This window comes from Salarias fasciatus, chromosome 23 (genome assembly GCF_902148845.1).
Source record: "Salarias fasciatus chromosome 23, fSalaFa1.1, whole genome shotgun sequence".
Lineage (NCBI taxonomy): Eukaryota > Metazoa > Chordata > Actinopteri > Blenniiformes > Blenniidae > Salarias > Salarias fasciatus.
The window spans coordinates 32628754-32645558 of record NC_043766.1 but is presented as its reverse complement, the minus strand read 5'-3'; the positions used below and the strand labels follow the sequence as shown (position 1 = coordinate 32645558).

The 16805-nt window shown below is 43.1% G+C and overlaps 1 protein-coding gene across 1 annotated transcript in view; it reads right to left on the bottom strand.

The window, feature by feature from the left end:
• Positions 1–207: 207 nt before the first annotated feature.
• The window catches only part of adcy1a (adenylate cyclase 1a), a 74673-nt gene continuing 58075 nt past the window's right edge, over positions 208–16805 (bottom strand). Inside the window, 9 exon segments of the mRNA XM_030082461.1 lie at positions 208–619; positions 1055–1179; positions 2578–2692; positions 3447–3545; positions 3980–4126; positions 9103–9219; positions 12249–12375; positions 13274–13548; positions 13885–13974. Coding sequence (XP_029938321.1) covers positions 275–619; positions 1055–1179; positions 2578–2692; positions 3447–3545; positions 3980–4126; positions 9103–9219; positions 12249–12375; positions 13274–13548; positions 13885–13974 — 1440 coding nt within the window. The 3' untranslated portion in view covers positions 208–274.

Sequence of the window (16805 nt, the reverse complement as noted above, 5' to 3'; positions counted from 1 at the left end):
GTTGTCGGCTCTGAGATCCTGGAGACATCCTTGGCCTTTGATTGACAACGTGGCTTTAAGCATCCTGTATCCGTGAAGCCCCCGGCGGACGGAGCCCGGGCGCGGACGGAGAGTCGGACCGAAGCCGCCCCTCAGAGTCAGTGCGGGCCGCCCGAGGGACCGCCTCCGCCTCCCTGCTGTCCACGGAGAGTAGAAGACTTGTCCTCTCTCAATAAGCCTTTTCCGTCCACCTCCACTCTCTTCTTCTGGTTTCCCGCCACAGAAGCGGCGTCTGTCACACCGCGGCGATGGGAACAGAGGGCAGGTACCGGGTGGTGCTGGTGGAGGTGCTCGGCTTGGCCGCGCTCGGACTCGGGGTGCGGGCGGCCGAAGCGTAGGTGGTGACGGTGGGGGCGGGGCTCAGCCTGGTGCACACGCTGCCCTGCGCGAAGGCACTGGAGCGGCGCTCGGAGTTAGCCGGCGGCGGCTGCGCCTGCTGCTGCGTTTGAGACGGACGGCCGGCCTGCCTGCGGCGCTCCAGGAAGTACGTCAGCATCTGACCTTTGCCCTTCACGCTGACCTGGCCGCGGCACACGAAGTCGTAGTAGTCGGTGATGAGGCGGTAGACGTCCTCGGTCACCTGGAGGGAAAAGCACCGAAATGCCACGCTGGTTAAAGTGAAATTTATTCCAGAACATACTGGAAACTGAACCTTTGTGCATAAAACATATCAATACAATTCAACTTTATTTATATAATGCCAGGTACAACACAGACAGTTCCAGGCACTTTTACACAGAAAAATACAACAGCTCAAGAAGTTAGATACACACATTTTAATCAACTACATGTGCAAACAAACCTTTCTAGTGACACACAAACGTCATTGCAGACAAAAAAAAAGCAAAAAACAAATCACAACCACAATCACAATCATTCCTAATCATTCACATCTGTTCTGCTTCACAGTATCTGAAGCGGACCCCTCTTCTGTTTTCTGTTGAAACTGTCCTTGCTGACCCAGATCGATGCCGGTGCCGGTGAAGTACCGAGACTCGCGGCGGAGGGAGCCTACCTGAATCTTCCCCTGCACGCCGGTGCTGTCCATCCTGCTGGCCACGTTCACCGTGTTTCCCCAGATGTCGTATTGAGGCCTCCTGGCTCCGATGACTCCGGCCACCACCGGGCCCACGTTAATGCCTGGAAAAGAAGAAATATGTTAAAATAAACAAAAGGATTATAGATACGTATGGTATGATTTGACAGCAGTGTGGATGTTTTAAAAAGTAGAAAAGTTGCTTGATAAGAATAATTATTGCATTCTCATATTAAATACTAAAGAAAAATAATGTCCCATTGTCCCAGTCTTTATTATTAGAGCACTTTTTACACACTGTAATGTAGTCTGTATTCAGCGTGGCGTAATGAGCATTAAAAACATTGATGGAAGGTTTGGTAAGAAAATCCAGATTATCTAGCTTTGCCCTCTCAATTACTGATTTAACTTCAGCTAAACTTAATAATCACATTACCTGACCCTGACGTCCTGACATATTTGAAATATAGTCCCCATTCATTCATTCATTCATTCATTCATTCATTCATTCATTCATAATAAGGGCAGGGGGCTACAATGTTTTAGTCTGTCAAAAACGTTGAGACATAAAGGGTAACAATAGTGTTTCAGATTTTCCCATTAGTTTCTCAATTAAAGGTGCACCATGTACGATTTTAGTAGTGTTCCTTTTGTCCACTGGGGGCAGTGTTGAGCTCTCAGAGTTTCAGCAGTTTGCTGTTACTGTATTGTTGACAAGCTCTTCAGGCTTTGTTCATATTTACTGTTTCGCCCACATAGTTTCTTTGTCACTCGATAAATTTGACATTTGAGCGTTTCGTTGCTCGTCCTAAAGGAAAAACATGACAGGTCTAATGACGGAACCATTCGGACAGTTTGCCAACATTTGTACATTTCCCTGCTTCAATTTTGTACATTTTGTAATTCACCTGTGTGAGGAAAGCTCTTTTCTGCATCCCATGTGAAGTCAGAGGCGCTGCCTTGTATTCACAGAAGATCTTGATTCGTTTGGAAGAAATCTGGCACTTGAATCCCCTCCCCCGAAAAAAAACGAAACAAAAAAAAACCTAAAACTTGTTTTTCTTCACTTTCTGGAAATGTAATATTGCGGAAACTGCAAGAAGTTGCAAAGTTCAGCCAAACACATACACACATGCAGCTCGGACACACAGAGCCCCCCAGTCTGCAGCAGACAGGATGGCACTGTGTACACCAGGCTACAGTGGGATTAAACAAGGGCTCCTGTCGCAGGCTCCCCACAGGATACCCAACACAATGGAGCCCAGAACTTCAGGTCTCACTGTGACGAGCTTCCTGCAGCGGAGCGCTCTCTCTCTGATGCATTTCCCACCAAACTTACCGGCAGCGAGGGTCCGCTGAGTGTCTGCGGCGTCCAGTGCAATAGGTCAGGAGTGTTTATATAGGCCAGCTGAGTGCCTGGGCCTGTGTGTGTGTGTGTGTGTGTGTGTGTATGGGTGTGTGTGTATGGGTGTGTGTGTGTGTGTGTGTGTGCTCTTGCTCACCTACTCTGAGGACAAAGTCGTTGTAGGACTGGTAGTTGATGGCATCCAGCACGTCAAACATCTCGATGGCGAAATCAGACACTGTGCATAAATGAGAGGTGATGGATTTCTTCGCCTAAGAAGAAAAAAAAAAGAAAACACAATGAGGCTCATTAATGCGGAGTTCTGCACGAGTGATAGCCTGCTGCATTTAAGGGATTTTATAAAAAGTGTGGTTTTTCTACAGTGTGGGGTAAATTTCAGGATGTGTCGTATTCTCCTGACTGTAGATCACATCTGTCAAAAAGCTCGTCAGGATGACGAGAAAGAAAACAGTTGCGCAGGTGTAAATGTAAACTTCACATTGACTTTCCATGTTAGGATGTAACGGTTGATAAACTTTCTGGCTGTTGTGCTTTTAGCGTAGGATCTTCTTCACGGTCTCTCTGCCTTTTCGTCTTCTAGACTTTAGATGACTTTACACTGAAGCATTAAACCTCTGATGATGTCTGTTGAAATGTATCATAATGTTTTATAAAATCATAAAAATTAATCTTTAGCATAAAGCAATCATATTTCTCTTCTGAAGATAAAGGAGAGAATCTGGATCTCTTTAAATATAAAGTTTATTGTGCCATATTTGTTGTACAGTTAACTGGTTGCATTCACTTCAGTATGTGTGCAAATATGCGGGCGGGGGAAACGGGGGTCGCTCAAGGAACAGGGCTGGACTGGGATTACTGTGGTAACTTATGGGTGCAAAAGCTAAACTAACTACATCAATGCAAGTTTCACACTTCAGATTATATACATTTACACAATAAATTCACACACATACACACACACAATGCACGACAGCATAGCTCATGCAGGGTTTAACCCAGTTATACCTTGGAGGCCGTGGTAGGAACCAGCCCTACAGCAGCCATGTACGTACTGCCGATGGTTTTGATTTTCTCGATATCCCTGTAGCACTCCTTATCCATCAGCTGGAGGAAAAAACAGACAGATGGGTTGAAAACAGGAGGAAAGCATTACAACTAGCACAAAACTCCAATCAGGTTGGAGTAAACTGTCAGGTTAAGCTGGTATATATTACAGGCTATGCTGGTAAACAAAACCAAAAGCGATTTGAACTCCACTATTTTAGCATGTTTGAGTAAATTAATGCTTTACGCAGCTGATTATAGATTGAAGCAGGCCAGAAGTCATCTGCAAGTCATTCCTTATTCTGGAAAACCATCCCAACTGCAACCATTGCTTATTATATAACATCAATAAGCTCTGTATTTATTTATCTTTGAACCTTATTATGTCAAAGCCACAGAGGTTTTTTTTATTTCCTAAGGACAATATGGAAGGTGACGCTTTTCAGTCCATATTCTCCAAAGTAGATGAAATCGAGTGGAAACTTCTGGCCCACCTCATCGAAGTCTGCGATGATCTCGTTGAGCAGCCGCAGACACTCCACCCCCATGTTGTTCCCGTCCAGCTCGATGTAGAAGTCGTTGAAGTTGGCGATGGAGGCGAACAGCACGCCGACCTGAGCGTAGGACTGGTAGTACAGATCCTGGGAGGGAGGACAAACACCAGCAGGCCAGAAGTCACCACACACCCAAGACTGCTCTGCCTTCTTTCCTTAAGTATCAGGGCCTGTTTACACGACAACATATTCACTTAAAAAACATGGCTCCATCTCTCTTATGAAGGCCCAGAGAATATTAGGTTGTTTGTGTCAAAAATCGAAATCGGGAACCATCAACTGATATATAATTGAATAACTTCAACTTCAGCAATGGAAACGGCACAGCTGAGAAAATACACGAGCTGCTGTCAAGCTAACACATAAGAAGCCCACAATAAAACCGTCATCGTTGCTATAAACCAATGAGCAAATTATAGAGAAGAGGCTAAATTATACTAGTGAAAAAAAGTACATTAAGAACTCTGTGGAAGTAGTTGAGAGTGTTCATTCCATGTTGTCGATATATTCCGGTTACATAAGCACGGCGGAGGCCTGCAGGTAAGAGCTGATGGCCCGAAAATGTTTTATCAGTCAAACTTCCAACGAATTCCAGGCAGCAGAGTCCCACTGCGCTGTTATGAATACAGTGCATGAGTGAACTTTGGCCCAGAGGAAAGAGAGGAAGCCTTTCTTTACACTGTAGCTCCGTGGGGGTCACCAATGCGCATGAAACATACTTCCTGACTTCCTGGCCCCGGTGTGTGCTCGCCTTAGCCTCAGACGATCCCTGCGCCGCCTGATACGTGGCCCCGCTGATTGTTGGAGGACAAACCCCCTGTTTTTTTGTTTTGTATGTGTTTTGTTTTGTTTTTTTTATCTTTTATTATTATTTACAAATTCCAGGACCTGCTTCAGGGGTGAGGAGACCAGTTGTTAGAGTTTTGAGGCGAGCAACATTGTGTTCATTCAGGATTTTTAATTTAACAGTTCAGGGTCTTCTGCTTTTTTTTTTTTTTTTCTTTTTCTTTATGATTCACCAAATGTTTCCCAAAATCCAAAACCTGAAGACTGCAGACGGTTTGGCTGAGCACCGGGACTCTGCTGCTGCGGAGGCACGCTGCAGTGTGCAGCCCAGCGTTGCCCGAGGGTCACTCCCTGTTGCAGAAACTGTCGGCATGCGAGCAGATTTTGGTTTTCAAACCTCAATTTACTTTTCAGCATCGACGGAGCCTTTCCAGATGTCTGGGCTGCAGAGATCTCAGACTGTGAAGCAGCCCCATGTCCTCGGAGACACTCCTGTCTGCTGACAAAGCGCTGGATGCACTTTGGTCTGCAGGACTTTGCATCCATGATCTCCACATCAGTGTCACAGTGTGACTGACCTGACCACACAACATTTTCCCTGCTAAATGAGCCTTCACCCAGAAAACAGAGCAGAGTTCCTGGATCATATTATTTAGTGATACATCTCAGTCACGGACAAAGCCGAGGACATGATAGACCGGGAATCTCTCCATGTTCTCCACCTTCTGTGTGTTTAAAACTGTTCAAATAATTCATACAGCAAGGAATTACTTGCCACCAGGTAATATTCAGAAATCATTTAGTAATAGAGAAAACGGTTACTAATTAAGGGGAGAGTTACAGTTTAAAACTCATAATGTCTGCGCCACCTTTAAAGGTTTTTGTGTCACAATTTGTGGTGGAAAATTATGGAACAAATTATGTGTGAAGACAAGACGAGATGACGGCGCAGCAAAGGGGGAGGATAAATAAGCATTCGCTCCTTCCTTCTCCTCCTCGTGCATCATGTAAACGACACGGGGACATATTGCGTTTTACATTGTTTACATATCTGAATGTTTTTGGGGTTTTTTTTTGTTTATTTTATGTTTCTTTCCATGGTCGAAGTAAAGCTTAAATGGAATGACATGAATACGGCTTTAACTCTGCTGATTTCTCGGTGAGCTGAAGCATCACCCTGCCCGGAATTTCTACCACTTTTTTCCACACACAAAGCTCAAGTCGATATCAGGTGCGATGCACCAGTAACACGATTCAGTTTGACTCCAAAGTTGCAGTTTTGATTCTCCACCTCAGCATGTCGAAGTGTCCTTGAGCAGGACGCAGATCTGCACACTGCTAACCATGGATGGACCGAGCACACTGCATGTGAGCCATTATCACTGGTGTGTGTGTGTGTGTGTGTGTGTGTGTGTGTGTCGTAACACTTTAAGGCTGCTGAAGCTTAAATACACTCGGTAATAAAACCCATATCACTCGTTTAAGTTGTTTTGTATTAGAAATAAGCTGAAATTCCTTAGAAAACATGAATAAATGTCATCTGCTCACAGACTTCGGTGTGTTTACATGAACTCGCTCTCAACACATCACAAACCTGCGATGAAGAAGTGAACCAGCTCTCCCTCCCTCATCCCTCACATTTGGTTAAAGGTGTTTTTCTTGAGTGGTTATCCTGTGACTTGTCATGAGCTCTACGCTCAGTAACAGGAACTCGACTTCTACACTTTCACATTTCATCAATCGGTTGAATTGAACCTTGCTGCTGGACAGTTTGGTGAATTTATTTTTCATCTTATTTCTCTATTTCGCTTATATATTGATTGTGTTTACAAGAACTTTTCCCTTTCCTGTTCTCTAACTCTGCTCAGTGTTTGTTTTGGTTACAGCTGCTGCTGTTAATAACTGAAATTCATTGTTTGGTTTATAACTGTACAGCCTGATCTGGGGTTTTTTTTCTTAGAATATGTTAAAAAGAAACAGTTGGATACATTAACCTCAACATTCAGCACTTTTGAAAAAAATACATTTGATGACTGTGAAAAACTGTGAAAAGTCAACTTTTATATGCTGGTGTTTAAACATATATTGCGACCTCTAGTGGCTTTATGGGGTGTAACAGGAAAAAGAAGCATTAAAAAAGCAATGAAGTCAGTGTTTGAAGGAGGACGACGCAGCGGACAGACATAATATTTATGCATCTTTCAAGATAGTAAGGTCAAGGCCAGATTTCACACACAGCAATGTTCCTGAGTGCTTTCAGCCCTGAACCCCTCCCTCTGGTTCAGTGTCTTGCTCAAGGACACATTAGTACAAAGACGGCATCTCAAGGACACATTAGTGCGTTGGCAGAAAAGGGGATTGAACCGACGACACGGAGGTGGGAGGACGGCCTGCTGAGTCACTGCCGCACGCACCACGGAGCAACCAGAGACTGAACGCCGTCAACTTGTTTGAACACTTCAAAACAGCATAGCTGGTAGTCACACACACACACACACACACACACACACACACACACACACACACACACACACAAAATACTGAAATAAAAGTCAGCACCGTCACTATAAAAGCACAAAGATCCAAGTTAAAATGACATTCTGTGGAGAGTTTGCATGTTCTACCCCATGTTCCATCAGGTTACTCAGGTTTCCTCCCACAGGTCAAGTCAGACAGTCCCTCTGAAGACGGTTCAGTTCTGTGGCCTGGCAGCTGGATTCTAAAGGGATGTCCAGTTTAATCCACTGCAGACAGGCTCTTTGCGGTTGAGAAACCGAAGAAACAAAAAGTGTTGTTTATTGAGTTCAAGCTCAAACGTTTGAACTGTGGTTTAATTTCATTTGGATTTTCGGTATGAAATGGTGGCTGCTGATGTTCAGGTGTATGAATCTACTGACACTGAACTAAGTCTACACTTGTTCCTGCTCCTTTTCAAATCCAGTCGGACTAGTGTCGAAGACAGATTAGATTGTCTCGTCTGCATTTCCTCCTTCATTTGAGTTTTTCCTTCATTTTTCTGTTTGCTTCATTTCTTTTCTTCGAAATGAATCATGAAGGCAAAGCTAGAGTTTTACTACTGTCAATATATATTGCAAACTGGCTTCACGGGGAACAAACCCACAAACTCTTTGGGTCATGAAGGTTGTAAATCCGACGTCTCTGCATCGACCAACGATGCGTGTTTGTTGTCCCACCTTTCCCGTCTTCTGCGTGTGACAACACGCTGGCTCTACACACACTGGATCTGCACGGCAACGCCGCGCCGCGCTCTCAGCGCGCAAACAGCCTGAAAACTTCAGCGCGGGGGGTTGTGTCCTCACGAGAGGTTATGTTTTCACCGCCGGCAACTGAGAAAGGGAGGAAGAGAAATCAGCGGCGAGGGGATGTTCATCAATCAGCGGGTAGTGAAGCGCAGGGCCTGTCAGCTCACACTTCCACTTTAACACCACAACACATGGCCGAGGAAACCGGGCCATTGTCCCTCAACAGCCGGGGTATTTCTGCAACAATGGGAGGTGCACGTCTGCGTGCACGAAAAGGGCTTTAATCAGCTGGTTTTAATCAGACAACCGTCCACTTGCACCTCTTTAAAATGACACTCGGGTCCCATTTTTCACTTTCCTCGCTATGAGGGGAAGATTTACGGTCCCGCCGGAGGTCATGTGAGAACGAAAACAGAAGAACACTCATGAAAATGAGCGTGAAACTAAAAGTTAGCTTGATTATTATTTTTTTTTAATGAAAAAGAAAAGTGGAAATGAGAAGTAATGAGTTGTAACGTCATCGGTTCTACAGGACAAGCAAAGATAATTTCATCAGTCTTTTGTATTTCTGCATTCAGAACAAGTGAGTGAGTGAGTGAGTGAGTGAGTGAGTGAGTGAGAGTCAGTGAGTGATGTGTGTGATCGATGCTTTAAAATGAGCTCATTCATTCATTCTTTCTTTTGTTTGTTGTTCAGATTAAACTGATCTTTCCTTCTTCACATGAACAGAATGTGTCCAATTCATGGCTTCATCACTTCATTCTGTCATAAATACTTCCTCTCACAGCTCACACTGCAGAGCCAGAGCCTAAATAAACCCACATGTCTGTGTCAGAGCGGTGGGACATCAGGAGAACCCGGGGTTTTGTCCTGAAACGCGCCCGGGCCCGAGCCCCGCTCGCCGCCGGCGCCGCCGCTCTGCCCCCCGGCGGGGTTTCCGTGCTGTCAGAGGCATTAACGCTCCTCGGAGCCGCGATCCGGCCGGCGGGCCCGGACCCGCCCGCAGACGCTCACCATGTTCCTGGGGTTGGACATGAGGAAGTGCTGAGCCACGTGAGCCGGCAGCAGGTTGAACAGGATCCTCTTGTTATCCAGCTTCACCTTCTCCATGTCGTCCCTCTCCTCCTCCGCCTAGACGACAGAAAGAAGCGGGCTTACAGCGGCGGGCGGACGGGACGGGATGGAGCTCTGCGGCAGGATGTAATTGCCGGCGCTTATCACTAGAGGGTGATAATGATTTGCAAACAGGACAAGGGCTCAGCGTTGTTTCCTAAAATAGAAGCGCGCAGGCTTTCATGATCCCCTGAGACGACACAAGACTCTGCATGTCAGCCGGAGACAAAAATATCCACTGTAGCAGCCCATTTCTGCTCAAACCCAGACCCCACTGATCAAATATATTCATGTAAACTGAAGGGGTTTTTTTAAGCAGCAGATAAAAGCAGGAAGATCAAGGCTGCGCTCGCCTAAGATCACTGCCAGAGCCTCTGTTCCACTGAGTTTCTAAATATATATGAAAAAAATCCAGCTCCTGCCGTAGAATGAAGCAAAACTGCACTTTTTCACAAACCAATCATGGACGCTCACACCTGGAGCATCACGCCAGACAACATCACAGGAGCTCAAAACAACAAAAAAACATGCAATCGTTGAGTGTGAAATAATTTTTAACTTTATTTTAAGTTCATTTTATGTCTGGAGTCAATCTCTATAATTAAAAGTTACTCATTTTTCGTATTGTTCATGAGGGGTTTTTTTTTTGTCTCATTTCAGTTATTCTAGGATTTCATTCAGTTGTTTTGCAACATGTTGTGATTAGTTGTGGTTATAGACCATGCCAGAAGGATTATTTTTACATGTGACTGAGTTAGCTGTGTGCCAGCTCTCTCCATTTGTCTCCGGATGAAGTTCTGGTTTCACAAAGATCATGTCTGCATTTAGAATTTGTAATTTCCTGTGTGCTCGTGGCGGTTTTCCGCGTAATTTTGGTTATTATGTTGTTTAATTTGTGTTTTTGTGACAGATTTCAATATTGCGGCGGCTTTCATTTACCTTCCTTCAAGTTTGAATGACGTTGTCTCATAACGGTTTGTCTGTTGCATCATCTCGACAGCGATCATTTCTCCCAAAAAAGAACTTTTGCAATAAAACCTGCTGATTTAGTGACACTTTTCTGTAATTTCATCAGAGGTAATGAGGTTTCTCATGTCTGCCTTTGTTCATCACTGTATTTTCTCAGAGAAATTTCAGTCATTACTTGTCTAGTGAGGATTTGTATAGTAGGTTTTAATTTTAAATTGATTGCTTCAGTTCATTTGTGTCTCCATTAGGCTTCATATATAATATTAGACAGTTTGATGGGCTTTACGAGTTGTGATTTTGTTTTTTGTTTTTTTGTAATATTTGTGTTGCTATTGTAATTTGTTCATTTTCTAACTAGTTTTTTTTTTTAGTTTCATGTGTGGTAATATCTACTATTTTCATTTATGGATTTTTGTTCCACTTTGATATTTTTCCTTCTTCTTTGGTTGTTGTTCTGGGCCGTTTCACAGTTTTCATTCATGTCGTGTCACATGATTGTGTCATCCGTCCATCCGTCCGTCCGTCCATCATCCAATCATCCATCCATGCATATCCATCCATCCATCCATCCATCCATCCATATACCCATCCATCATCCATCCATGCATTAATGCATCCGTCATCCACCCATCCATCCATATGTCCATCATCTATCCAGAAATCATTCATGCATCCATCATCCATCCATCCAATCATCCATCCATGCAGCCATCCACCTATCAATCATCCATCATCCATCCATCGATACATTCATCATCCATCCATACATCCATCATCCATCCATCAATCCATCCATCCATCCATCTATTCATCATCCATCCATCCTTCCATGCATCCATCATTCATACATCTATTTATCTATCATCCATCCATCCATACATACATCATCCAGTCATCCATCCATTCTGTGATGGACAGATCAGCCATCCATAAAAGAATAAACACACACACACACACACACACACACACACACACACACATTCAGACACTCATACACACTCACATGGAGTCGACTTCAGTTTTTGGACTGAATGCGATGGTGTTAATTTATGCCTAAAATTGGTTATTTTCATGCCTCTTAGTCAATAACTTCTCCTAATAAGTACTTCATGCGTTGAAGATTCATTCTGTGACATGTTTTAGGCATTATTTGTCTCCAGCACTGTGGTAAATGCAGTGACATTTCATCACTTTACTGTTTCTTAATTCTTTTCCTTTATTGGGCTAATCAGTTTTATATTAAAAGTGTGCAAATTTTGACCTAATTTTAACATCCTGTATGTGGTAATGGTTATTTTTTGGCTTCAGGCTATTTTAATACTGATTTTTGTCTTTCTGTGATAACTATTGATCATTTGACACACCATTGTTTTTTTTTTTTGTGCAAATTGAGATTAATTTTTCTTGTTTGTGTCACATTGTTCTTTTTTCTGTCAACGGGTTTCACTGTCTCATGTCTCATATTTGAACTTTTTTATTCTATTTTGTACATTTGGTTAATTTTTTTCCTGTAATGGATCATTTTCATTATATTATTTGAATTTATGGAAATATTTCAGTCATTTTTCTGTGTTCTTCTGGTTGTTGTTTTATGTCATTTTATTTTCTTTAATATAACATTCATGTTTAGTCATTTTCAGTCTTGTGACTGTATTATAACAGCAAAACGTCATGCTCGCATTTAATTTTGAACACTTTTGCAGGTGTACTTTTTATTTGTTGCTGTGAAACTGCATTTGATTGTTTTTTTTGTTATGTGTCATGTTGATTATTCTTGTATTCCAGTTTTATTTTCAAGTATCACATATTGGTTGTATTTTCTTATTTGCCGCAAGCTTATCTCATTCTGCATTCTCAAAATACTTCACATTTCGCTCTATATAAAGTTCAGTTCCTTCTGCAGATAGTTTGAGACGAAAATGACCAAACCCTCACATTACACTTGAAGCCTTATTTGAAAACAAACACCACACTGAAGACTTAATAATTTGTATATTATAGAGTTCTTTTTTTCTTTTTTTTTTGTTCTGGATGACAGCGGTTGGAGGATGGCGGAGCTACACACAGGCAAAACATACCTGAGTTGCCCAGAGATAGTCGAGCCGCAGTTTGAGGTCCAGTTGTCGAGAGTGAAGAGCCAAAGCTCCCGAAAACAGCAGAACAGCCAGAACAGGATCGTAACCCTGTGCATGGAGGAAGCCGCCCCTGCCGGGAGCAAGCAGAAAGAACCCATTCAAAAATTTTTACTTCGTGAAAATTCAATCCATTAACTTTACCGTAAGCACAAGAGAAAACGCTGCAGTACTGAAGTTACGAAGAAAAGTGTACATTTGAAGTGAACGTGGGAAAAACGATATTTTGCCCTTGAAATGTTTCTTAATGGGACATTTTGTCTCGGTTTGGGTGGCAGAGCTGAGCTTTTAGTGTTTACTGTTATTTTTGGTTGTCAGTCGGGATGGACTGACACCAAGCACAAGTCAGAGTACTAACATTACTGATCATACTGAGTACCGATACGAGAGCTTATTAAAGCCATAAAACTTAATTTATACTCCATAAAGGCTGCGTGCAGCAACGAACCAGCTCAAAGTGGCCGACCCGACACCTGACACTGGTGTCACAATCACAAAACCACAAATGTTTTACATGAAAGTGGAAGGGAACTATTTATCTGTGCACGGTCCAGAGAGACCTAGATTGTTTGTTTAAAATTAGTATCAGTCTTAACCATAAGTATCAATGGGTAATTAAAAAAAAAAAAATCAATTATTACATTTACATTAAAAGTTTTGACTTCTTTGATCAATTTTTTTTAATGAAAATTATTAGAATTTCCTGAAAAAAGCTTGAATCAGTTTTATGCAAAACAATTTCCAGTTTGCATACTGCAGTTTTTTTTCCCCATAATTTACTGGAAAACATCACATCCGTTCTTGAGATGCGACGTATTCTGATTAGAAATTAAAGAATGTTGTTGACGTAGCTGCAGAGTAAAGCAGAAAAAAAATAACGTGTCTGTTGTGAAGTACAGTAAACAGAAGAAGAAGAAGAAGAAGCTAGAGGGTAAAATCCCACACAGACGCCCTCTGAAGATCAAACCCACCCCACTGCCTGGCGGTAGCCGCTGGTCTCCATGACGACAGTGTAGGTGACGGACAGCAGGAGGAGCAGGAGGATCTTGGGTAGCGAGGACACGCGGAGGTAGGGCGCCACGGTGAGCGTGCCGGCCACGCAGGACAGCAGGGCGTACGCCATGTTGGGGCAGACTCGGTCCACCACGGTGTCGTTGGCGGGTTCGAACCCGAGGGCCTCGGGGGGGACGTCGTCCACGGAGCGATTGGAGTTAAACCAGACCCTGCTCCAGGGAACACAGCCCACCTGCAGGGGCGGGCAGCTCAGGTTAAACAGAGTCTGTGTAAATTTACAAGTGTGTGAATGTTGTTCACGATTTTTACTTTTTTTAATTTATTTAAAATACTGGAGACCTGAGCTTCTTTGATTTCCAGCTCACCATGTTTCACTTCTACATGCAGTGAATATTTATCGTTCCAGCTGTATTGACCCGATACCTGAATCTGGCTTTAGTATCGGTGCATCCCTAATCATCAGTCGATCATTTCTGGGATGCATTTACTGGCAATGTTGGGCTAAATTTCCCAAAAGCAAGAGAAACAGAAAGAAAATACAGAGTAGATACGTGAGGCTGCCACTCACCACACAGGCCTGGGTAACCGAGTAGGTGAGCAGAGCGAGGAAGATGCACAGCACCGTTCGGATCTGGATGGTGAGGCAGCCTGGTTGGCACTAAAACCAGAGGAGGGGGTTGGAGATGAGTAAATGAAGCACCTGTTTATCTACTCTAATAGCATTTTGGACACACCATTAGCCAGGAGTGGAAATGAAAAGAGAGCGTTTTGTGGTGCGAGCCCATTAGAGGAGGCGTTTAAAATATACGGTGACAGGTCAATGCAGCGTGAGACTTCTGTGTCACACAAAGGTTAGACTTGTAACGCCGCTCCATGCAAACATCCCCTCGTCGCTCCAGCTTGAAGGCCAAGAACACAAACCTGCGAGAGGCAGCATCTGCAGCTTTGTTTTCACAGAGGAAGTGATCAGCGAATGCTGCTGAACTGCTACAAAGCTCTTCAAAAGGGGCTTTCAGAGCCGGATAAACAGGGTTAAAAATAACCAAATGAGCATGAAGGCACACTTTCTAAGAAGCAAAGAGTAAGTTGTGCATGAATCAGGGTCATATGTTTGAAGAGAGTCTCAGCATATTTTATGTGGAAAGTGCTACAGCAGATATAAAAATCGCAACACGAAAAGAAGTGAGTAAAAAATAGACGCTAAACACCCAAAGAGCAGCTGAAAATAATCCTGAAGAGACACGAAACCACTGCAAAGAGACTCACACTGACACAAAATAACCACAAAGAGACACTGAATGACTGCGGAGAGATGCAAAATGATGCTGCCGGTAAATGATTGCAAAGGAAAACGTTCCCTCGTGCCACAACAGTATGTTTGGGCATATCCTGGTCTACTAGTTTAATAACACATAATATGCACACAGCATCTGACACAAGGCTGAAAAGGGGCTGTACTGCCTTCTTAATTGTTCAGAGATCATGTATATAAACTAAATTAGAGCTGAGTGGCATGGCGACGTGGCAACCAATACAGCTCAGGACAGCTTCTGCCAGATAATTCATTACATTAGTAAATACTGACGTAACTGTGTGAATGGAAACTTCCCAGCGGTGAGACGCACACAGAGGGCCTGCTGCAACAACTAAATGAACTCAGAGAAAAGTCCTCTGCAAACAGCTGGAGGGGACAAAGCTCAGCTACTTTAGGTAAAACTCTCTTTCGCCCCCCTCTTCCTGCATTTTTGAAACCTCTGCTGCCCTTCCCCCGACCTTATCCCTGCAGCTTTCTCCCTCTCCACTCAGTACGGCCTTTAATCCTGCTCTTATATTGCATTGCAGTTTTGAAATAAACTGCATGCATTAAAGTTGTGAGCCTCACATGCAACATTCAAATAGCGTGAAAACATCTTTGACTTTAGGTCAAGTTTTATCTGAAAAGCAGCTCAGTTCATTTCTGCTTTGTGAACACGAGACCAACCCAATGCACCCTGCTGCACTTCACCATTCAAGCAGCTTGCACAAGAAAACGTTGCAATCTGAAGCTAAAAAGGCACCGTTTCCGCTGGCAATGGAGTAAAATGAGGTCAAAATGAACTCAAAAGAACTCAAAATGGCAAAAAAAAAAATGCAAAGAAGCCACAAAAAAACTCAATGAGGCAAGAAAGAAAGAAAGTTAAATGGTATCAACAATGATGCAACAACCACCACATTTAGAGTGATTGCAAAAAGATGAAAATGGGAAATAAATGTCTGCAAACAGCTCAAAAATGGTAAAAAGAGAAAAATCCAAATGAAGAAAAATGAAGAAAAATGACAACAAAAGGATTCAGAACCATAAAAAAACCTGAGACGGTAAAAAAAAAGAGAAAACATTATATAAAGGAACAAAAAGCAATCCACAAACAAATCAAAATATTTTTCAAAATAAAATGACTGTAGAAACTCAAAACAGTCCCAAAAGACACAAAAATAATCCTCCCAAAGAAGCAAATGGAAACCAAAGCGCTGAGCAGCCTTGACCGGGTCGTCTGAGACGGTCAGTCATCATACGGAGGTCGTCACGGCCACATCCTGATCAAACGTGTGAAAAGTGGAGCCAATCGGCTTCACATGTGTAGACCCCACTTCCTGCTTCCAGCAGGCGGCGCTGTGGGCGATGGTCATTGTGGTCATATGGCTGTGATCAGATGCAACATGTAAAGTGTGGTTGTTATCAGGCCGTGTTCAGGTTTTTCACGCGGCACTTCCTGTTTTCACGGCGAAAAGTCAACCGACAGACTTCTGTGGAAGTCTGAGGGCTCGGACTTTATTAATTTTTTCCGACTGAGCTGTTTTCCATCAACTGGTCAAATTTGAGGTAATTCTGAATTATGCTCGAGGATGAGTTCACTCTCTAAAATGTGTAAAGACTGGGTCAAAATGGTCCAAAAGCCACAACACTTTCCAAAACAGGCAGCGTCCTCTGAGCTTTTGTTAGCGGTACCTCAGACTTTTTTATGCATCTTCCGGTGTTACATATGATAACCGGATTTCGTAGCTTTAGGTGAAACTTGTGGCACTTTTGAGGAATTTTACCAGTCGGATGTGTATTTCCCCCAAAATATAAGATGTCTCACCTGGACTGAGCCGTTTGGGAACTTTTCAAGAATATTTAGAGAATTTTTTAAAACATTTTATCTTTTGCACTCTTGGTGCTCTGAGAGTGACTGTGAAAAAATACAAGACACATAAATAACGGCTTTGAAGTTGAAACTTGGGTAAAAAAAAAAGACAGCTCTAAAAAGATGAATCAAGAAATAACTGAGCGAATAAGTGAAGTGGCAGCAATGAAACCCAATTTACACGACAATGTATTCCAGCGAAAACAAAAAACCCAATTCATTCAGGGTGTCTGACATGCAGCTTTTAGAAAATGGCTCCAAACATGGGGCTTTTTGGAAAATACTTCAACTCTGTCTTCATGGAAACGGGGGAAAAAAGGCAAAC